This window comes from Mycteria americana, chromosome 4 (assembly GCF_035582795.1).
Source record: "Mycteria americana isolate JAX WOST 10 ecotype Jacksonville Zoo and Gardens chromosome 4, USCA_MyAme_1.0, whole genome shotgun sequence".
Lineage (NCBI taxonomy): Eukaryota > Metazoa > Chordata > Aves > Ciconiiformes > Ciconiidae > Mycteria > Mycteria americana.
Window position 1 is genome coordinate 77,836,977 of NC_134368.1, and position 19,904 is coordinate 77,856,880.

General features: G+C 42.2%; 2 protein-coding genes across 8 annotated transcripts in view; one reads left to right on the top strand and one right to left on the bottom strand.

Annotated features, from left to right (window-relative positions):
* Positions 1 to 1,628: 1,628 nt before the first annotated feature.
* ELMOD2 (ELMO domain containing 2) lies at positions 1,629 to 10,579 on the bottom strand. 5 transcript variants are annotated; one of them, XM_075501027.1, is made up of 9 exons: positions 10,516 to 10,579; positions 10,041 to 10,188; positions 9,183 to 9,211; positions 7,720 to 7,814; positions 6,771 to 6,900; positions 5,700 to 5,833; positions 5,010 to 5,078; positions 3,642 to 3,775; positions 1,629 to 3,227 (listed from the first exon to the last, which is right to left on the bottom strand). In XM_075501027.1, exons 2-9 carry the CDS (start codon positions 10,183 to 10,185, stop codon positions 3,070 to 3,072), a joined length of 894 nt encoding a protein of 297 aa, XP_075357142.1. In that variant the 5' UTR covers positions 10,186 to 10,188; positions 10,516 to 10,579; the 3' UTR covers positions 1,629 to 3,069. The 5 variants fall into 5 exon arrangements, with proteins under 5 accessions (XP_075357142.1, XP_075357145.1, XP_075357141.1 ...); XM_075501030.1 differs by having other exon boundaries at positions 5,715 to 5,833; positions 10,477 to 10,573; XM_075501026.1 differs by having other exon boundaries at positions 10,477 to 10,573.
* An 88-nt stretch (positions 10,580 to 10,667) lies between these two features.
* MGAT4D (MGAT4 family member D) overlaps positions 10,668 to 19,904 on the top strand; it is a 48,166-nt gene continuing 38,929 nt past the window's right edge. The window contains exons 1-3 of one of the 3 annotated variants that reach the window (XM_075501034.1): positions 10,668 to 11,584; positions 12,986 to 13,067; positions 14,003 to 14,099. Coding sequence is in view for 1 of the 3 variants with exons in the window: in XM_075501031.1 (XP_075357146.1) it covers positions 16,943 to 17,033 (91 nt within the window). In the remaining 2 variants the exon portion in view is untranslated. Of the gene's footprint in view, positions 11,585 to 12,985; positions 13,068 to 13,698; positions 14,100 to 16,845; positions 17,034 to 19,904 lie in introns of those variants that run through there. The other 2 variants (XM_075501032.1, XM_075501031.1) reach the window with 2 other exon arrangements.

Consider the following 19,904-nt stretch of genomic DNA (forward strand, 5'->3'; position numbering starts at 1 on the left):
GGTGGCCTACCTCCGTTTTGAATCTTCCATAACCTCAGGATTGTCGCCCTACAACAGAGTTAGTATAAAATACCGCTGACTAGTAAAACATTGTTCTTCCCTTCCCTAAACACAATTCTACCTTTTTCCATATATTTCCTAGCTACCACCATAATACAATTAGCCTACCACTGGTGCAAAACAGGGACACCCAGTACTAGTCTACATACAGTGAGTGACTCCTAGAGAGAAGGACTGGGCTACTTGATCGTACAAAACTACACGCAAACTCTGCCTGTCCACTGGGAAGGTGTATTGGAGCCTAACATAAACATTCACCTTAATTACAACATGCAAACTAATGCATTCCCATATATCTCACTCATCTGATGATGGTTGCGCTTACTTTTTTTCCTCGTATACTGCCACAGTTTACTCCTAGCTCACGCTTGGATTTAAAAAAAAAAAGCTAATGAAGATGCATCTCACATCAGGCTTAACCTATATTCTACATAAAATGTCTTAGGGGTGTGACAGGAAATCTGAAATTTGACAGTTGGGCTTTAAAAGCCTCGGCAGTAGTTAAATGTCAGTCTCCTAGTGAACAAGGAGCCAAGTGAAAGTTTCAAGGCTGGAAAGACAAGGGTGTACATTATTTTTGCATCTGTTGCCCAAAAAAGAAAGGTTGCAGACTCTAGCACAGGGGACTGTTTTAGAGAGATGGCTCAAGCAATTTTATTGCTTGCTAGCAAGCAGTAGATGAAAATAAAGAATGGGATCTCCGTTCCTGCTGCTGCTAAACATATTTGGGTCACTTCTGAAATTCAAAAAGTCAGTCTCGTGTTGCTTGCAAAGGAGCTCTACAAGCAATAGCAAAAATTATTAATGAAGGAAGACAAACATGACAGAAGCTGGGGCTAGAAAGTACCAGCCAACTAACCTCAGAGCCACTGGGAAAGAGCCTTCTTTCCCCTTCCTTACTCAGATTTTAGAAATTGTCCAGATTTTAGGAATGACAAGGGTCAGAGAAACACAGCTCTACCACGGGACCCGAATCCCAGAACACTCTCCACAGGATCTCAGCTTTTTCAGTGGGGAGAATTACAGGACCTACGTACCTGGGAAAAGCAAAAGAACTAGGCTTCCTGTGGTCAGTTTTGAATCTAAGCCAGTCAGTTCAGCTGTTCAGTTCACAAGCCATGGCATAACCATAAATACTCTCCCTATGAGTATCTTCATATTACTCTTTTCTTTAGTAGAATAGCATCAACCCAACACAGATGAGATGAACCCTTCTCCACCCTGCACATGTTAAACATAACTGTTTAACTCTTGTCTATACCTAAGGTATCGTAAAAAGAAAACAGAACTGCATTACTTCCTACATATATACTGCCTACCCTGATCAGGAGCTTTCCCACAAATAAGAGAACACCAACGTTTAAGGGATCAAGAGGAACTGGGTGGATGCAGTGCAAGAAGTCACTAGTTACACAATACAGGCTCCCAGAATTACTGAGGTGGGAAGGCGCCTCTGGAGATCCCCTAGTCCAACCCCTGCCCAAAGCAGGGTCACCTAAAGCAGGCTGCTTAGGACCATGTCCAGTTGGGGTTTGATTATCTCCAAGGAGATGCAGTATTACACTTATATAGTGGAACATCACTCATTACAAAAAGGGGTTTGTCTTTTTTTCTTCTTGCATTCAATTATTTGTATTCTTCAGGAATCTCTTCATGATTAGTCATTGACTAGAAGTTAACTAATTTACCTGAGATGATTAAAAAAAAAAAAAAGGCATGAAAGCTTCTATTAGCATACAAATTTTGTGCCGCCACTGTGTGCTATTTAGGTATATACTGAAAGAGTCCTTCTTATATAACTCAAGCTTCTAAGGCTGTGATCTGGTTACAGAATCAAAATAAAACACTGATTGAATAAAGCAGAAGGCACTTATTTAATAGTAGGTTTTAGAAAATGAACTGATGGTCATACCAAATCTGTTTAAAGTTGCTTTAAGCAATAATTAGTCACAATATAGATATAAAATTCTATTGACTAGATTGTCTGAGGATGCCAAGATTAAGGAACATGTCTCAGTTGCATCCCTTCCATGGAAAATACATCTTTGATAGAGACATACTCAGGTGTGAATTTATTTTCACAAAATATGGACTGCAGCTGCAATAAAGATTTTTAATGAGTGAACTTTATAAAAGGGCTAAACTAACTCTCTTGTACTTCCCACTGAGAATACCCCATTAGCTCCTAAAAGAAAGGGCTGACAACAGATACAAAGTCAAGCAGTCTGAGCAGCTGAAGTCATTAGAAAGAACTGAAAATTTTTACAGTAGAAATATTTTTAGAAGGAGTAGCTTTAGTCTGAGGATCTGATCCTCACACTGATGATTTGTGGTTCTTTTTGTTTGCAAACTAAGCTTTTTCCAAGCATAGGAATTTGCTGGTACAAATCCATAGATAAAAATACTTCCTTAGCCAGAAGCAATTTCTAGTAAGTTTGTCAGTATGTTCATGGATTAAGCCTCTTCTCCAAAATCATAAGCGACTAATACAATCCCCTTCGTGGACCTATTCATTACAGAGAAATTTAACATTGATGAGTGAACGATCAACTACATGTACAGAACAAGAACACAAAAAGTCTAAAACCAGAGTAATTTCAACTAAAATAAGTTTTTAAAAGGCAATTAACAGTCAAACCTATTCATGGAAAACATGATGCGGCATAAATACCTGCTTCATGTTCCTGCACCAAGAAGTATAAAAGAAATTGTGAAAGCAAGCGATCCAGAGGCTCTTGAGATTTGTGGGTTGTTTTTTGTGTTGGTTGTTTCTTGTTTTGTTTTGTTTTGTTTTTTTTTTTAAAAAAAGCTGTCCTTTGGAGAATAGCATATAAAGACCTGTAAACAGAGGTTGATTGTCCAAGCTTTCTTAACTGAATTTTGATTTTTTTTTTTTAATGTAAAAAAAAAAAAGTTCTATTGTTAAACAGTTTTTGGTGGAACATGCAAAACTTCCATCCAAATGCATAATTCCATTTTGGATGCAGAACCTCCTAGACTGCAGAGGAGTTAAGGTTTCTTTGTGTTTTGTAAGGTTAGTATCACATCACAATCCAGCAGAAGTCCCTTAATTTTGTCATGGAATTTCTCTCTGTACTGGTTGAAGTGCATAATGCTTTCTGGTTCTTCTTCAAACCAGAACTTGTCAAACTCATAAACCAGATAACCTGTGAAGAAAATAAAATACAGATCTGCAAAAATGACCCCCACAATTTTCTGCCTTGATCTAGCTAGACCTAGAACGATCCTTTAGACTCTATTAATTCCCTTAAAATAGGGAGTGTCCCATCCTGGTCAACAGCAAGCTTTTGGACACTGTAATAATGAATAAAAAAATAAATCTGCAAATCCTGAGTTTTCAAACTGCAGTTTCTAATATACAGAAAGCCACCCAAATTTATCCCTTAAATGTACTGTAGCACAATGTTTAAGCATCAGAAGCATTTTCAATACCTGATCCAGAAGATAAACAGCTTGCTCTGGCTAACGAGAAAAGAGTGGAAATGCACTCCAAAAAACCTGAACTCTAGGTTGTAGGCCTCCCCCCAGTAGTCTGTACTAAAGAAGCTACAGATACTTACAGTAAAACTGATGGAAGTGCTCCATCTGTGGCAATCCAGAGACCATGTTGTACAGATGAGACTTTAAAGCACCATTCTTAAGTAAGCTGTATGCCATTTCTGTCAGATTGATTCCAACTATTGCATAAGAATATCTGCAACACCAATCATAGGTCATGTTTTACCTTCTAGATCGAAGGACTTAAAAGCTTCCCTGAAACAGCCTGCATTAGGGTAACTGTAAGAGTCAATTTTTCCTATGATACTTGTTGACACGCTGATGCAGGCCTACAGACCAGTCTTTCCATTCCCTGGTGCATCCAACCATGTAAAAGTTATTTTAAAATGCTAGTCTCCTATACAATAGTATGGCAAATGCCTCCATTAGGCAATAATGAGATGGTAAGGCTAATCAACACTGACCTCAATTTGCTCATTTGAAATCATTAAATCTGCTAGAATATTAAAAAATCTGACATCAAAAACATTGTTACAGTATAAATGGAATGGCCATCTCAACCTGTCCTTTAAGCTGAAAAAATCTGTTTTTCTGTTGCATGGTATAGAAAGCACCACAATAGAAATTCTTAAAGGACTGTTAAAACAAGTGTTTCTGGGGAAGGGGGGGGAGGGGGGGAGGATTAATTTGTGTCACTGATATGGGTATTTAATTGACCTAAATGTCTCTGATATCCTATTCATGACCTAGTTGCACAAGGTAATGTTATTTACAATGGAAGTCATGAAAGCCTCCCATTCTTGGCAGGTGATTGAGTTAACTCAGGACTAGATGGATCGGACGATATACACAGGTTTACCAGCTTTCCTCTGTATCTGACTGGTTTTAGAGTATATTTCCCTGTAAAATGAGCTAAATATTTTAATATGCAAAGTTTTCAGAAATTAAGTTAAAGCTGAACAACAACAAAACATCTGTTTGTACATACTTATTACAGAACAGAAATCTGGCAAAAAAGGGACCTTAAGAGATAATCTATACCGTCTCAACACAGGATCAGTAAGGTGGTGAAAAAAAAAGTATTCATTTCTAAATCTAATCTAAGCCCATTACAAATAAAGCTAACTATGATGTTAAAGGTGTTCACTGTGTTAACCAAAGCCAGTATTTTGCAACGTTTTTGTCCCAACAAGCCTATTCTGACCAAAAAAAAAAAAAAAAAAAAAAAAAAAAAAAAAGCCGCCCATAGTTCCCAGCCTGAAATTGATTTCTGTGTTCAGTTTCTCACGCCTTTCTGCTTGGGCTCTTTTTTCATCCTTTAATGGAAAAAAACACAAATATTTTCCTCTTCATTTTCAGCACACACACTTGGTAGTCTTCACATGAGCTCTTACACAGAACAAGCCAGAAAAAGTCATATAGTGACTTACCCCAGCTTTGGGTGATTTGAATGAGAAAGGATCTGACGAGCTTCGTTGGTGTAATGCTTACTAAAATATCTGTCAGTGTAAACCAGGATTTTCCGTTATTTTTTGTCAGTTCATATTAAAAAATATTAATGTGTTCAACATCAAAATGTGTAGCTTTAGTTTAAAGCTGAATACTACTCTGTAGTGAAAAATGGCACAAAATGAAAACCAAGGAAAAGGCAGCAAATTAAATTATATTCAGCATGAACTAATACAGTAAAAAAAAAAAAATCATTGTGATCTGAACGTCAAATATGAAGCTCATTCAAGTCCACAAATTAGCTTAGCAAAGTTATGCAAACCTGTTTATTTTTCATTACAGTAATTAATTCAGGAATTTTAAAAGCTTTTGACAAGTTACTTTCTAAGTCATAACCTATCAAATCTATCATACGACAACAAAAAAAATAAGGTTTCTTGGGCAACTTTCTGTTCCTCCCCTTGCTTGCTGGCCTCTACCCAATCACACATTTACAGATATGCAGCCACTAGAAATGTTGACTTATAAAGAAAATACTGTTTTTCACTGTACAGAAGCCACCATTTCTATTTGCTTCTATTCAGTCTTTATTAGAAATAGCACTAACTAGAGGAAATACATAGATATTGAAAATTAGTTACAACAAAAATTAAATACTTCTTGTCACTTACACCAGATTCACTAACCCCAGCAGGCCCATTCCTCTGAAGTCTGTTTTGGGGTCATCACCTTGGAAGCCAATGTCACACCACTGCTTGGTGATTCTGGCCTTCAGATTCTCATGAGGCATCAGCAAATTCCAAAGCTGCACAAATATGCTTCCATGTTACGCACAGCTGCTAAAGTATTCCAAGCCACATAATTCAGAACACTTGCTGCTGCACATTAGAAACCATTCACCAAGGAACAGGATACTATCTGCATGCTTTGCTTTTCTGTTAGTGGCAATCTGGAGTCATAGTACAATGGCTTATTTCAGCAATTATGAAAATAGTTACATTTAACATTAAATGCAGTCATTTCCCTTCACGGACAAAGCCACTGTATCAGTACTAAAGAAACAAAGACTTGTTTCACTTCATAAATTAATTTATGCATCCTCTTCTGATAGGACAGCTATAAACTGAAATACAAATTCTCAGTGAATGCTTACTTAACACATCAATGTTGGGACTTGCATAGCAAGTTGAGATAATTATGAAATGCTAAGAAAATTACATGCTAATATATTGGCACAGTAGAAGCTATTTAAAAAAGGCTTAAGCATTATTTGCTTGCTATTATTTATTGTTACCTAAAATACAGTACTGATAGTTTTTATCTTCCAGCATTAAACTACCCTCTTTGGCATTGACTGGGATGCAGTAATAAGAAAACACCAGTGTCTTTTTTATTTAGTAATTATTGGTTTACAAAGTTAGACAAGTGCATAAGGTTAAATATCTTTAGTTATGATCCCTCAGTGACCCCTTACAAAATTATTTTGCTACCTAGGTGTTGTTATGTCTGATTTCACACAAAATAATCCCAGTGCAAGTAACACTAATTTACAAATTTGCTTTGATGTTGTATTTTAATGTGTCACTTCTATAATAGCTTAGCAGTTCACAAATAGAAAAGAGCTTTAAATAGGCCTACTGGTAAGAATACTAGCAATAAATTAAGTTCGTCCAAGCTGTTGGGACTTGGAGGGAAAAAAACAAACAAACAAACAGCTTTTGTATTTAAAAGATTATTTTCACCTCAATTAACTGTTCCTCATGTTCTTCGTTATCCGAATCATATGGGACCTTCCTCAGATTTTCCACATTCAAATAAAGTTTTTTATAACCTGATATCTGCAGTAAGGATATATGCAGATTTGTCTTAAACCTGGAATAATAACAGAACACCACACAGAAGCTATTAAGAGGCGTAGTTAGCCATAAATTCTTGCCTGAACTACCAGATAAGACCTTTCTTGTGTTAATGCACTGTAAGCACTAGAATTAGGAAGTGCTTTACATTTATCTTTCAAACTACAGCATACTGGTTAAGTATACTGCTATATGGATCTTATTTCTACTTAAAAAAACCTCTAGCCAATTCCAGTGCTGCAGAGTCAGGCCCTATTCACTTAAATTATGGAAGAAAAAAAAAAACTTAGCTAAAATCTGTGATGACACAAGAAAACTCCATAAATCATCCTGAACCCTGTACCTTCACCTACCCCCAAACTTTTTGTAAGTCTTAAAGTGAAACTTTGTCAAGAAATACTTATAGCTTCAAAGCAGCACTTCATTAAACTTTAAAATTTTGACTATTCACAATTTTTCCTCTTGATCACTCATAATTACTTATGCAGATGAATGCAAACATTAATCAGGCATCACTATAGTCTCTCAAATATATCTAAGCAATTACATAGTTCAAGTAATCAACCTATGCAATAATCATATTACTTAGAAATAAGGAGTAACAGAAGGGACTTGCAAGATAGAGATGCAGTTATCCCAAATCCATGTCAATTAAAACTTCTGCAATTTATTTTCTAGAACTGAAGAGGACATAACCATACCTTATTTTCTAATTTCATTCTAAAGATTTGTGCTGAATGGACTAAATAATGTATCAGATTAAACAACTGCAAGAACGCACCAAGAAGTCAGAATTATCTGCCATGAAGAACTTATGTTTGGGTTCTAAACGTACCCTGTGTCCTTCGGTTCAATTTTCTTTTCTTTCATTACATCTCTGACACACTTCTCCACTTCAGCTTCCTCAACATGTACAGCATTTCTTAAAACCTAGGAAGTTAACACAGTAAGAGACTTCATGAGGAATGCAGAAATCTATCATTGACTTTATGCTTATTTCTCAGCTTCCGAAAACCTGCCATGTGTGTTCTTTACTATAAAAGGAGAAGAGCCAATTTATTGCACATTTACAATAAATGGGCTCAAATCACATATAAAAGATCTGCAATAATTACACAAAAGCACAATTTGTAACTTTGTCAGACTGTAAACAACAATGTTTACACAGGAGTCCCATAAAGAATAAATAAAAAGCTCCAGAGTCACTTAGTCTAGGTTCTCGTTTGCTTTCAAATGCTAAATCGAAACATGTTCTTCCTGATCCAGTTGAAATAAACGCAGCTATCAAGGAGCAAAAGTGATAAAACTTCAGTAAGAAAATAATGCTTCAGAATTAGGAGATGGTGAACTAACAAAGTTGAGGTTTCAATGATGGGGTGAAACAGAAGAACTTAATGTAAGATCCCGCTATTCTGCAGTCTTCTAGAGTAAAGGGCAAATACTAGTAAGGATGATTATACCCTGCCCACCTAAAATCACTTCACAACAATTTAACTTCATCTTCTAAACTTTTTATGGTCACAATGCATTCTTTAATACAATTCATGCTAAGACCAAAGCAGCTTCATTTCAGTAAAGCAAAAGGTTAACTCTTTTAAAACTGAACATTAATATATTTGATATAATAATTAAATTAAGAGATGCTAAAAGACCCACCCATACTGCGCTCTACTGCAACAAAGATGCTTGTGGCAGTTACTAATTCTCTCTCAACATCACGTTGCAGTGATCAGCTAGAAAAAGGGAGAATGCAGTCACCTCCCCGTCTAAAGAGGAAAAGTTTTGTTCAAGATATACAACTTTGAGGGTTTAAAGTGTTACTTTATGTCTAACTGCTACAGAACAATTGGAATGAGCTTGTCAGTTAAACGTTTACCTACACACTTGCATTACATTTTTTTCAACAGTTCAAGACGCTATGGTATACACTGCATTTAATTGCTTTATCCGTATCATTTATCTGTATCACACTTCCGTTTTCTAAAAAACCAGCATGAGATTGTTGTGACAGGGGGAACTGACCCTCTCCAAGAACAGAAGCTCTGTGTAATGACTTGTCTGACTTGCTGCTAAAGAGCAGGTCATCTTTCAGAGAGATGGAAACAAACATTTGAAGGGACACAGGGTTTGAGAAACCTTGACTAACCCTAGCGTACAGAACCCAAAATGCTGTTCTCTCCTCTCTGCCTTTTATTCCTCTACTTTCCACCACCCTGAAAAAGTAAATGCACATGTTCTTTTCTGCGATCTGTCTCTGAAAGAAGGTTTTATTACAGTGTAATCTCTAGTATCTTTTACCTTATTCTTTGATGATTCCAGTGAACGTTCTGCAATACAAAAAAAGTAAATGTCACAGTTAAATGAACTGAATTGTTTTAAATAATTGATGACAGGTGTTCTTGTGGCATGTAAGTATAAAATGTTGCATCCCTTTTATACAGGTAATTAATAAAAAATTACTCAATCTTAAAATTATCAGGTAACTGAAAGTCTTAAGTTACATAGATTTTTTTTTTAATAATCCTCAAGTACAATGCCGAAAATAGACTCAGATTTTTTAAAACATCGATCAATTACATGTACAAAGACAAATTTGAAAAGGTGTCAAGACAAAAAATACATCTTGATATTTTTCCATTCTTAAAAATGGTTTTGTGTTTATTACTAAAGAATAAGGAAGCCAAGTCACTTCCTCAAGCTATTGTTAAAAAGGCAAAAACTATAAGTAGTTTCTTAAATTACTATTTTAGATTAAAATTCTGCATCAAGCAGAATTGTGCATTTAATCACTCCTTCTCCCTCCCCCAAAACAACGCATTCATGTCTGTTCTGTGTGGCTTTTTTAATAATGGGAAGGTAAAAACACACACACGAAGTGATGGGAAGACTCCGCAGAAAAAATGTAAGATTTCCGATTCACTTTTTGAAGCTAACTGGAATTACCTTAGCAAGCAGGCAAGGAAACTAGATCTGGCATTCTGATTTAAAATTCTCACAGAATATCCAGGAAGAAGGGAACAGTGCAAACACGATCCAGGGGATGCACACTGCACTGGGGACAGGCAGTGGTTTCCAACGATTGCTTTTCACGACGTTTCTAAAGACCTAGACCAGTCCCCTGCTTTAGCATCCTTCGTTACCTGCACCCTTCATTACCTATGCTCAGCGTCCGCTGCGCGCCCGCCTTCGAGCCATCGAAGACCCGCTGTAACTCGCATTTCCGAGTCAGCAGCCTCAAGATCCACTTCAGCCAAAACCGAAAGTAGTTGCTGTACAGGAACCCCCAGAAGTACACCAACATCTTCTGCGGGAAGAAAGCCCCGCGTTAGCAGGAGGGTGACGGCGGCGGCAGCCCCCTGCCTGACCAGCCTCCCCGCCCCGATACCGCCGGCCCAAAACACCCTCCTGCGAGGGGCAGCCTCCCCCGCCGCCCCAGCACCATCGCCATCACCACCCGCCCCAGGCCGGGTCCCCCTCAGCCCCGCGCCGCCCTCAGGAGCCGTTAACGGCCAGCGCCCCCCGCGCTGGCGGGCAGCCGCTGGGCTGCAGCCGGTAGGCCCCTCCCGGCCCCCCGCGGCGAGGGAGCGGGCACCTGCCCCAGCAGCACCGAGCCCGGCCGCCCCGCGCCCACCGTGGCGGCGACCTAGCGGCGCCCGGCCGCCCCCCTCATCCTCCCGCCGGAAACCGCCTCCCGCCTTCCCCGACCTGGAAGTGATAGCGGGGCGCGGGGACGGAACGGAACGGAACGGAACGGAACGGGACGGAACGGGACGGAACGGAAGTGCGGTTTGGGAGGGGCCGTCCCCGTCCCGGTGGCCGTTAGTGGCCGTTAGGGCGCGGGGCGGCACGTGGCGCTGGACGCCCGGTTGCACTTCCTCAGCCGGCGGCGCCCGCCCGGCCGCCTGCTGCCCCGCCCTGGCGGCTGAGGCTGCGGCCCCGCCGGTGCAGCTCGCTGCCGCCGCAGCGGGGCGGAGGAGCGCTCCCCCTCCCGAGGCTGTCACGGCGCGGCTGCCTGCCCCGCTGGGAGCCGGAGGGAGCCGCGGGCAGGGCAGCCGCTGGCGGGTGTAGCCGCCTTCCCTCTGCCAGCGCCTTTCCCTTCCGGGCGCGCTTGGCTGGGGGCGAAGGGCGATGGGAGAGCAGGCAGGCGAGCGCTGCCCTGGGCTGGCTTGTGCCCTGTGCGAGCGGGCGGCCTAGCTCGGGCAGAGCCGCCTCCTGCCCCAAGAGCCCCGAGGCGTTGGCTGCCAGCCCGTGTCGGAGGCGCAGGCCGAGGCGGCAGGCGTGCCTCCCGAGGCGGTGGTGCACGGGCCCTCGCCTGACACGTTGGTCCGTCAGTTTGGCCCTGCGCAGGCCTGCCGGCCGCGACACGGCGCTTCAGGGCTGGCCCCGGTGCTAACCGGGGAATTGGCACGGGCAGCCCGGCTTGTACCTGGGCCGAAAATCGATGACCCGTCTTGCTAGTTAACACCTTCAACTCGTTCGTGATGCCTTACAAAATACAGTTGGGGATCGCTTGTTCAAGTATTTACAAAACTGTGCTTGAAGACTCGTTCCTTGCCTCTGCTATAGCTGAAGGCAACGCTAATTGGAAGGATGTTACAAATTTAGTTGGGCTACATGCTTTTAAGGAGGAGGGCTTTGCCATGGATCCTGCTTTGCCATTGCTGAACGGAGGTTCAGCCTAAGCGTGTCATTTAGTTCCGGTCAGTACTTCCATTGTATTATAATTTAATGATTATTTCAGTAAACATGGGTTGAGCAGTTCTTTTGAGGACAGCGGAAGGAATTCCTGTTCCTCTGAATTGTATGCAAAATTTGGAGGGTTGAAAGGGAGCTGGCAGACTTGCTTGACCACATTCTGATAGGTTTTTTAATGTGAGGAAATTGAAGAACCTTTTACACAGAATCGGAAGCCACACAGCAGGTCTGGTGGCCTGTGTCCCACAGAGGATTTCAGAGAGTGGACCTTTGGCATGCCAAATGCATCCTCCCTTGGGATTTTTACACTCGTAGGGGTGGAGAGTTTCATGTGGGGGAAGCACTGATACGTGAACTTCAATTGTTTGCAGATCCGATTCCTACTCTTAAAAACTATGAGGAGAGATGGTGCATGTTAAGAGGCAGCAGGTGGTCATTTTTTCAGTGTAACTTCTGAAGTGAGTAATCTGACTTGTAAAGCATTGGAGTTCTACTGGACGAAAATAAAAAATATTTCTATTAAAAAATATTCTTACTTGGTGACAGAATGGATGATGGTTCTGTCACATTACCTACATGTAAGTCAGTCCAGATAGCCAAAAAAACAGAAAATATCTTGAGAAAATATCAAAGATCCAGTGCCTAAGAACTGATAAAAGAAATGGGAAGAACGAAATTCGTCTGCGTTGCAGGACCTGGGTAAGCTACAGCTCCCACCAGCTTGTACGGGAAACAACTCTGAGCAAATAATCCCAATCAGGAAAAAAAGATTGCACTACACCTCCCATGTGACGATTTTGCAGAGCGCTGCTGCTGCGCCATTTAAACACAGCTAGGCTGAAAGCTTGTCGTCAGGAGAATCCTGGCTTCAGCAGCAGCGGGGTGGTAGAGTTTGATGTTGGGAAGGCGGAGGAGTCGTAACAATGTGAAGAAAGGGAAGGGTGGTCAGGTCCTTACTGTCAGTCTTTATGCCCACGCATGGATTGCTCTGAGATAGTTCATTAGGAGCATAAGCTACCGGAATTACTTAGAAGTCCAGCAGGTGCATCCTTAAAGTGTGGGTCTGTGCAAACACCACAGGGAAATTTCTAGCTGGTGAGACTTTCGTTGATGTACACCAAAATAAAACCTTCCTACTGCTTCAAGAGTTTCACTTTCCATTGCATCTTTTAATGGATTAAATAGCTTCGTATCAATATGATTTTTTTTTTTCTGTTATTTACACTTAAATAGAAAATCCTTTTTGTATGGATTGTTAAGAACCAAAGTAACAACTTCTTCTACTACAGGTTGTGGAATTTGTTCCACTTCCTATTTTGGTTTATGACAGTGTTAAACTTTACCGTAACAATAAATACATGCAGTACACAATCATTGTTTTCTCAGTCAGTTCTCTTTCCTCCCAGTCTCCAGGACTGATGTGTAGAGTACCCGGAGCTGACAATACATTGCAAAATACTTCTCTGTGTTATAATTAGACTTGTTGAAGTGAGCTTGAAAATTTTTAAGGTCTTGTTTTAAAGCACTTCTGAAATGTGAGAGTTTAAAAGATGCAAGTTTTAATCCAGGTTATACTTTTTTTGTTCATACAGTCTTGTCTTTACTTAAATCTGTGTTTTAAAGTAAAATCTGTAACCAATTACATTTATTTATTTAAAAATATTAAAGCATGCGGTTTTGACAGGTTTTTTCACAGCTTTTTATAAGTTGCTATTAAAAAGATACAGAGCTTATCTGCTGTAAAGAAGGCAGGAGATAAAGGTGATTATACCAATCTTGGGAATTTCAGGTGTGTTAACTTCTCTGTAGGTTCCAAACTTGATCATCTTTTTCAGTGTGTAACAAGCAAGTGTAAACACTTGAGTTAAAGCTTCATTGGGTTCTTTACAGAACCGAGTGATCCAGCAGCGAGCACGTTTGGTTTTACGCAAATGTTAGTACTTGAATCATGCAAGATGCTTCTGTATCCTCATGGTCAGAATGGTCAATTCATGGTCAATTCATAAATTATATTAGGACAGTCAAAAAATATAAAGCGGTAGCTTAAGGAAAAAAGTTATAGCTCCCTCTTTTTGTGTTCAGTAGTTGCCTTCTAGCATTACCTTCACAGAGCCTTTGGTTGAAGGAAAGATAATGACCTACTGTTTACCTTGTAAAATTACATTTCTTAGGTGAGAACAGGGCAAATAAAAGGGGACTTTAACGAGCAATATCAGTTGGATCTCTACGCAGTCATAAAACTTTCCATGGCAGCGACTATTGCTTGCTGTTACTGGTAGTTGTTCTTTGTTCATGTACCCTTGTGGATGAAGGACAGCTGCAACCCGCATGCAAAATAATCCATTACTTTTTTCACCCATGAGCCTGTATTCTGTCAAATATTTATTTTAATCTTTCTTATCGCTACTCTTGCTTACACACAGATGTGTGAAAACAGTATCGAAAACATGAGACAACCATCTTGGCAAGAAAAGACGTTCAGTTGCAAAGCACGAGGACAAGCCTAGAAACTCCTTGCAGGTAAGCTGCCTCGATGGAACTCGTCCATTGAATGACTTGCTTAGTGTAAGTATTAGAGATTACTCAGCAACATGTTCTACACAGTATTTTTAAAGATTATAGTTTGCCAAAAATGCAGAAAGTCTGCTGCTGGGAGGTAGAACTGGTCTGAAACATTGAACCCCCCTCAAAACCCCACGCATCTTATTCCAGTTGTACGTAGTTCTTGAGCATATGAAATAACATATGAAGAGAGCACTGGGAGGGAGGTATGAGGAAAGCATGAAGCAGGTAAGAGGGCCTGTTTGCAAGTAGGTCCCAAGGCAGTGGAAGTTCATGACATTTTCAGTGATTAGTTTTTTGTTGTTTTTTTTTTTTTGAGGAACAGTTAATGCACTACCTCATTGTAAGTTAATGCCCTAGTCTAAGAAGTCAGCATTAAGTAAATGATCACCACAGCTCAGCATGGCTGATTAACTGCATCTGCGTTAGAGTCAGCCTTAATAAATAACATCTAATGCATTCAGTGGCAGTCTCCACAGACATCCCCTGTACAGTGTTGTGTAGGTTTGTTATTAGTTTCTGGAAATATGTGATGGGTGTTGTTTTTTGGTTTGTTTTTTTTTTTTCCTCCTTCCTGGCTCTGAAAATAAGCTAAAATTAAGTGTGTGTTAGATTTCTGTTATTCTTATCTTCAGTAGCCCTCCTGCTTGACCACATTATTTACATGTTCTCTTTGGCTTTGTAGCAGATAAAACACTGGCCAGTCAATTAAAAGGCATTTTAGTCATTACATGTGACATATTTAATGTTTATTTGTTCCTCTTAGTTCTAAATCTCTATTTTACTGCAAATGTGCCAAAATCTAAATTGATCCTCCGTTAAAAGTAGTGCCTTGAGCTTTTAGTTTGTTAACTTGGAGAGGGAAATGGTGATGAGGAGGCAACAGTGTAAGAAGACTGAGTTGTAATCACATTGGTTAATATGAACAATTACAAATACATATTCAAAGTGTAGCTTAAAGAAGATTCGTCAGTAAAAATATCAAAGATACAGTCAGAAAGAGAAGGAAGAGGGAAGTTTAGAGTGAATGAGCACAGATCAGGAATAGTGAGGTCTAACTCGAGGTTTCACGGTGATTTGTGGAGCCATACTGAGATTCTTAGTTCTCCATTTGTACACTGATGCAGGGTACTAGCAGTCTCCTGCATTATTAATGGATAATAACATTTATAATTCAAAGTAATTAGTAAACAGAGAAGTAAACCCATCTGTATCATCCTTCAAACATGGGCAAGTTACACTACCCTCGCGAGAGCAGCACTGTACAATTTGGGGAGTCTAAGATTAACTTTCAAAAAAGGACATAGTTATACCCTTGGTAGTATAAAGAGTGGCACGTGAAGGCAGCATTTGCGTTAGGACTCCAGCATGCATGTGTCTGGGCACCAGTGTCGTAGGTTTTAGGTTTGCTTTACACAACACTGTTCCAAATGATTTAGGGTTTTGGTGTAAGATGAGATGCAGTTGTTAAGTAAACAAATAGAGAAAAGGAGGGAAGAGATATTGTATGAATAATACAAGCATATTTTTATAAACCAAATTATATAAAATGCTCTATCCTTTCGGTAAAAAAGGTAGTAACTTACATATGCTAGTAATAAGGAAACGGGTAACAGATTAGCTAGCAGTCGGCTTACTGCTTCTATCAGCTGATCATGTCCAGTATGATTTCTGAAGTTGTCCTTTAGGTCTTTGCACCACAGAATGGGAAACTGTATTTTCTTTATCGGAGGTGTGGAATGGGGGGTAGATTTGTGAGCAGGTAGTGAACGTGTCAAAGTGAAAGTCACCGACTACCTGCTGATCAGGTATGAAAAGGAGGGCCTTTTTTCTCAGAAAACATGGGTGGTTCTGTTAAAACTATGTACCTGTAACAGATTCTGGGAAGCTCTGTAAATAAGATTTCCCTTCCCTTTATAAACTATGTTAGAGAAGATGTATTCTAAACAGTGACTAATTTTTCATTTGCTTATGGATTGCTGAGCACCTAAAAAGGAAGAGAGGTGTGCCTGCCATAATGGGAAGGCACATGTGTGAAGCAGGGCACGATGGCAGCAGTAAAATACCTTTACCAGTGTACATTAGAATTTCATCAGGTTAGATGCTGCAGCTGCTTTCCCCACTTTTTCTTTAAAGATGAACTGAAAAGCCTTGTGTCTTTATCTGACGCTGCTAAATGCATGTATTACTTGTACACCGCAGCTTGGCTTCCTGATACAATCTCATAAGCTCTATGCAAACAAACGCACCATTGGCTTTAAATGAACAAAATACTCATAACCATTACGATGTCGTGACTTGGGCTAAACAGTACCTGCGCAAGTGCTGAGCCCAGACGGTTTTTGCTGTAAAAATACAGGCTATGCTTGCCGCAGTCAAGAGGTTTTTCAGTTTGGGTCCTCGCGTCGGGAGGGCTGATGTCAGGGGAGGGCTCTGCCCAGGGCTTTGCAGCGGGAGTTGGCGTGGGCGCTCATCCACGAGAGTCAGGTCTCCAGCGGGAAGGCGCGGCGGCGGGAGGAGCAGGTGCCACCGCTGCAGCCCGCGGGTCCCTCCCGACGGGCGCCCGCTCCCCGGGCCACGCCGCTGTCAAGTGGGAGGGCACGGCGGCTCTGCCTCGCGGGGAAGTGGGGTGCGGGGGCCGGGGCATGCCCTGCCCCGCTGCCCCGGCCCCCTTCGGCGCTGGGGGCGGGCGGGCCGGCAGGTTAGCGCGGCTCGGACACGCCCGGCCGGCGGTTGCCCGGGCGGAGGCGGCGCCCGGGCGGCAGAGCCGCGGGGGACGTGCGGGCACCGGCCGCCGGGAGATGCGGCTCCGGCTCGGCCCGCTCCTGTCGGCGCTGTGCCTCGGCGCCGCCTTCCCCCTCCTGTGGTACGCGGTGTGGCAGGGGAGCCGAGGTGAGAGCGGGCACCGGCCGCGGGGGGCCGAGGCGAAGCGAGGCGAGGGCCGCCCCGTCCCCTCCAGCCGGGGCGCGAAGGGCGGGCGGCCCGGCGGCACCTGCTGCCTCCCTCTCGCCGGGCCGTCGGGGGCAGCGCGGCGCCGGGCTCCCTTCCCCGGCTGCGCCGGCCGGACGGCAGGGCTCCGCCCGCCTGTAACGGCCGCCTGACGGCGGGGCGGCGGCGCCGGGGGCAGCGGCAGCGAGTCAGGACGGGGGAGAGGTCGGGGCGCGGGAGGCGTCGGGTCGCCCCGTCCCCTCCCGGAGCTCCGGCCCCCCGCGGAAGGAGGGCCGGCAACGGCTGCGCCGCCGGTGTGGGGCGCAGAGCCGGTGCCCGCGCTCCGCGGCTCGGCCTCCCGGGCCGGGACGTTAGTGGGGGACGGGGAGCTGCCCCACAGCCCGCTCCGCCAGCCCTCGGCTCGGCGCCTCGCTTGGCTCTCACGGCAGCGCGTGTGTTGGGGAAGAGAGGAACCGGGCGCGACCGGGAGGCTTGGCCCCCCGCAAGGCTCCGGGCGCAGGTCTCCCCTCTGCCCGCCCCGCTCAAGGCTCCGGGCGCAGGTCTCCCCTCTGCCCTGGGGTCCTGCGCGCACCGAGTTACAAGCTTGCGTAACAGCTTACAGGAGTGGATCCTTGGGTCAAACCTATCCGATTAAAAAAAAAAAAAAAAAAAAAATTAAGAAACAAATTTAATAAAAGTTACTAACAAGCATCCTGCATTAGGATGGAAGGAACAAGACTAAAGGTGATTGCCGTGGCTGTCACTTTTTAAGTGATCTTGTTTCGAATATTACTCAGGGAGGACAAAGTAGCGTTATCCATTCTGCAGTTGTGTCTGTGCCTCATGTACAGCTGCTTTTCCATTTTCCAGCACCAGAACGCAATGTTCGATCCAGAGAAAAAATACCTGAGTTTTTATGTTTTTATTTATAAACTTTAAAATTACATAATATCTTTTTCATAGGTTATGTAGGTGGCACATGTTGGATAGATCTACAGAAAGCCATGTCTAAGATTCTCTGAGCCTACATAGGAAAGATAAAACTGGTGCTATTTTCTGAAAATGAATTAGAGGATCTCCCCAGATCGTACCTCTGAGGCCTGCAGATGGGGCTTGTTACGTGGCAAGTTTGTTTCGGGTGAGCGAGAGAGGGTGGATCTTTAAGTGTTTTCTATATACACCTCTACAAAAGGTCTGGTTTTATAGATGCAGAAGAATTGGAATAAGCCAATTAGTAATTTCTGGGGTGAACACAGAACTCCGACTAGCTGTTAATTTATTTATATTAAGTGTTTCTGTAACAAATAGAAGTGGCAGTAGAGAGCTTGGCCCCACAACAGAATATTGAATAGAGTCCTGACAGTGCTGATCCTCCCACCTTTATCATTTCGTGTCAGTTGTTTATTTTCCATTTTTAGTTGTTTATAACAACTTTATCAGTTGTTTATTTTACAACACGACACTTTTCTCAGTGGCAATCCTGCTAGGAGTGGGGAAAGAGAAACAGAAATAAAAGCAGGGCGTGTCTTAAGAAACTAAGATCCAAGAGATGATAGAATGAAAGCCTTTATCCCATCCGCAGTTACCACCCCTGTCACCATGTTATCTTGTGGCTCATATTTTGTGACTCCTCGTTACTGAAATTCCATTTTCATTCTGCTTCCTTTTTGGCCTTTCTCCACTGGCATTCCGTGCTGGGGTGTTTTGCTTTTGGGTTTTTTTTGTTGATTTGGGGGGTGGGGGGTAATATGTGTCATGGTATATATGTATATGGGTTGTTCTAACTTTTCTCTTTCCACAGTTGTCTCCTCCTCCTCCACAGTAAACAGAGTAACTAATTCCTCTCAGATGGTATCATTTTCCTAATTATTATTATTAGCATCTGTTTTCTTAACAAACTTTTAACCATTACAAATGTAAATACGTAGTGTTCAGAGACACCTTCTTTCTTAAGCTTGGTAAATCTCCCAGATGTGTAAATAAAGGAGTTGATACTAGTAACTAAAGGAGGAGGTAACAGCATGTGGTGAATGACTTTGTATTAAGTTTATTTCGCTGGAAAGATAGTCTTTGCTCCTGAGTAGTGTTAGAAGACAGATGCCTTCTACCCATCCAAAAAACCTCAAGAACAGCCGTATGTTGTTACCTTTTTCCAGAGAGAGAGAAGCATTGGGAGCAAACCAACTAATGCTCAAGTGTTGTCACAGGGTATTTAAGAAGGTGGTTTGAAGTTAATCTGTTTCTCTGAAAACAGGCAGATACCTCTGCTTAGATACTGCTAAACCTCTCTTCTTCCCTTCCATGCTGCTGAACTTGCCTCTCCACTGACATGCCTAGAGCACTACAGGAGGTCCCACTTTTCTCACATCTCAAACTGTGATGTTTGTTTTCTTTTCTAATGCCCTTTTCACTTATCCCACCTGTTATTACCGTCTCAGCTTGTCAGCTCCCATCTCTTTCACTCGTTTGTCAAATGTTGTTCTCGGACTTATTTTCTTCCACACATTTGTTAAATCTCCTCTTACTTCAGTTTCCTTCTCTGCTTTGCCCATTAAAATGTTTAGGCTGCTCTTGATCTTTGCAGCATATCGCACTAAGCAGCAGTAGTCTGTAGTATTCCCTCCGGTTTCTATCCAGTTACTGTTTCTTGGATTGTAGTGATGTTGGGGTAGCAAATAATCTTTTTTGTTTGTTGTACAACTAGGACAGGGCATCCTAGCCCAAGGCTAGTGGTCTTAAGTACTTCCATAATACAAAAAGTATGTAATAGCCCTGTGAAATATTGTTCAGTTTGTCTGCAGTCTCAGAGCCTTTCTTGAGTATTAGCTTGAAGTG

What these genes read in the sequence shown, in the direction of transcription:
- ELMOD2 (XM_075501027.1), bottom strand. Translation starts at nt 10,185, where the DNA reads ATGTTGGTGTACTTCTGGGGGTTCCTGTACAGCAACTACTTTCGGTTT. An exon ending in ATTGAACCGAAGGACACAGG is followed by an intron (nt 6,901 to 7,719) that starts GTACGTTTAGAA and finishes TTATTATTCCAG; the next exon opens with GTTTAAGACAAATCTGCATA. An exon ending in GCACTTCCATCAGTTTTACT is followed by an intron (nt 3,228 to 3,641) that starts GTAAGTATCTGT and finishes TTTTCTTCACAG; the next exon opens with GTTATCTGGTTTATGAGTTT.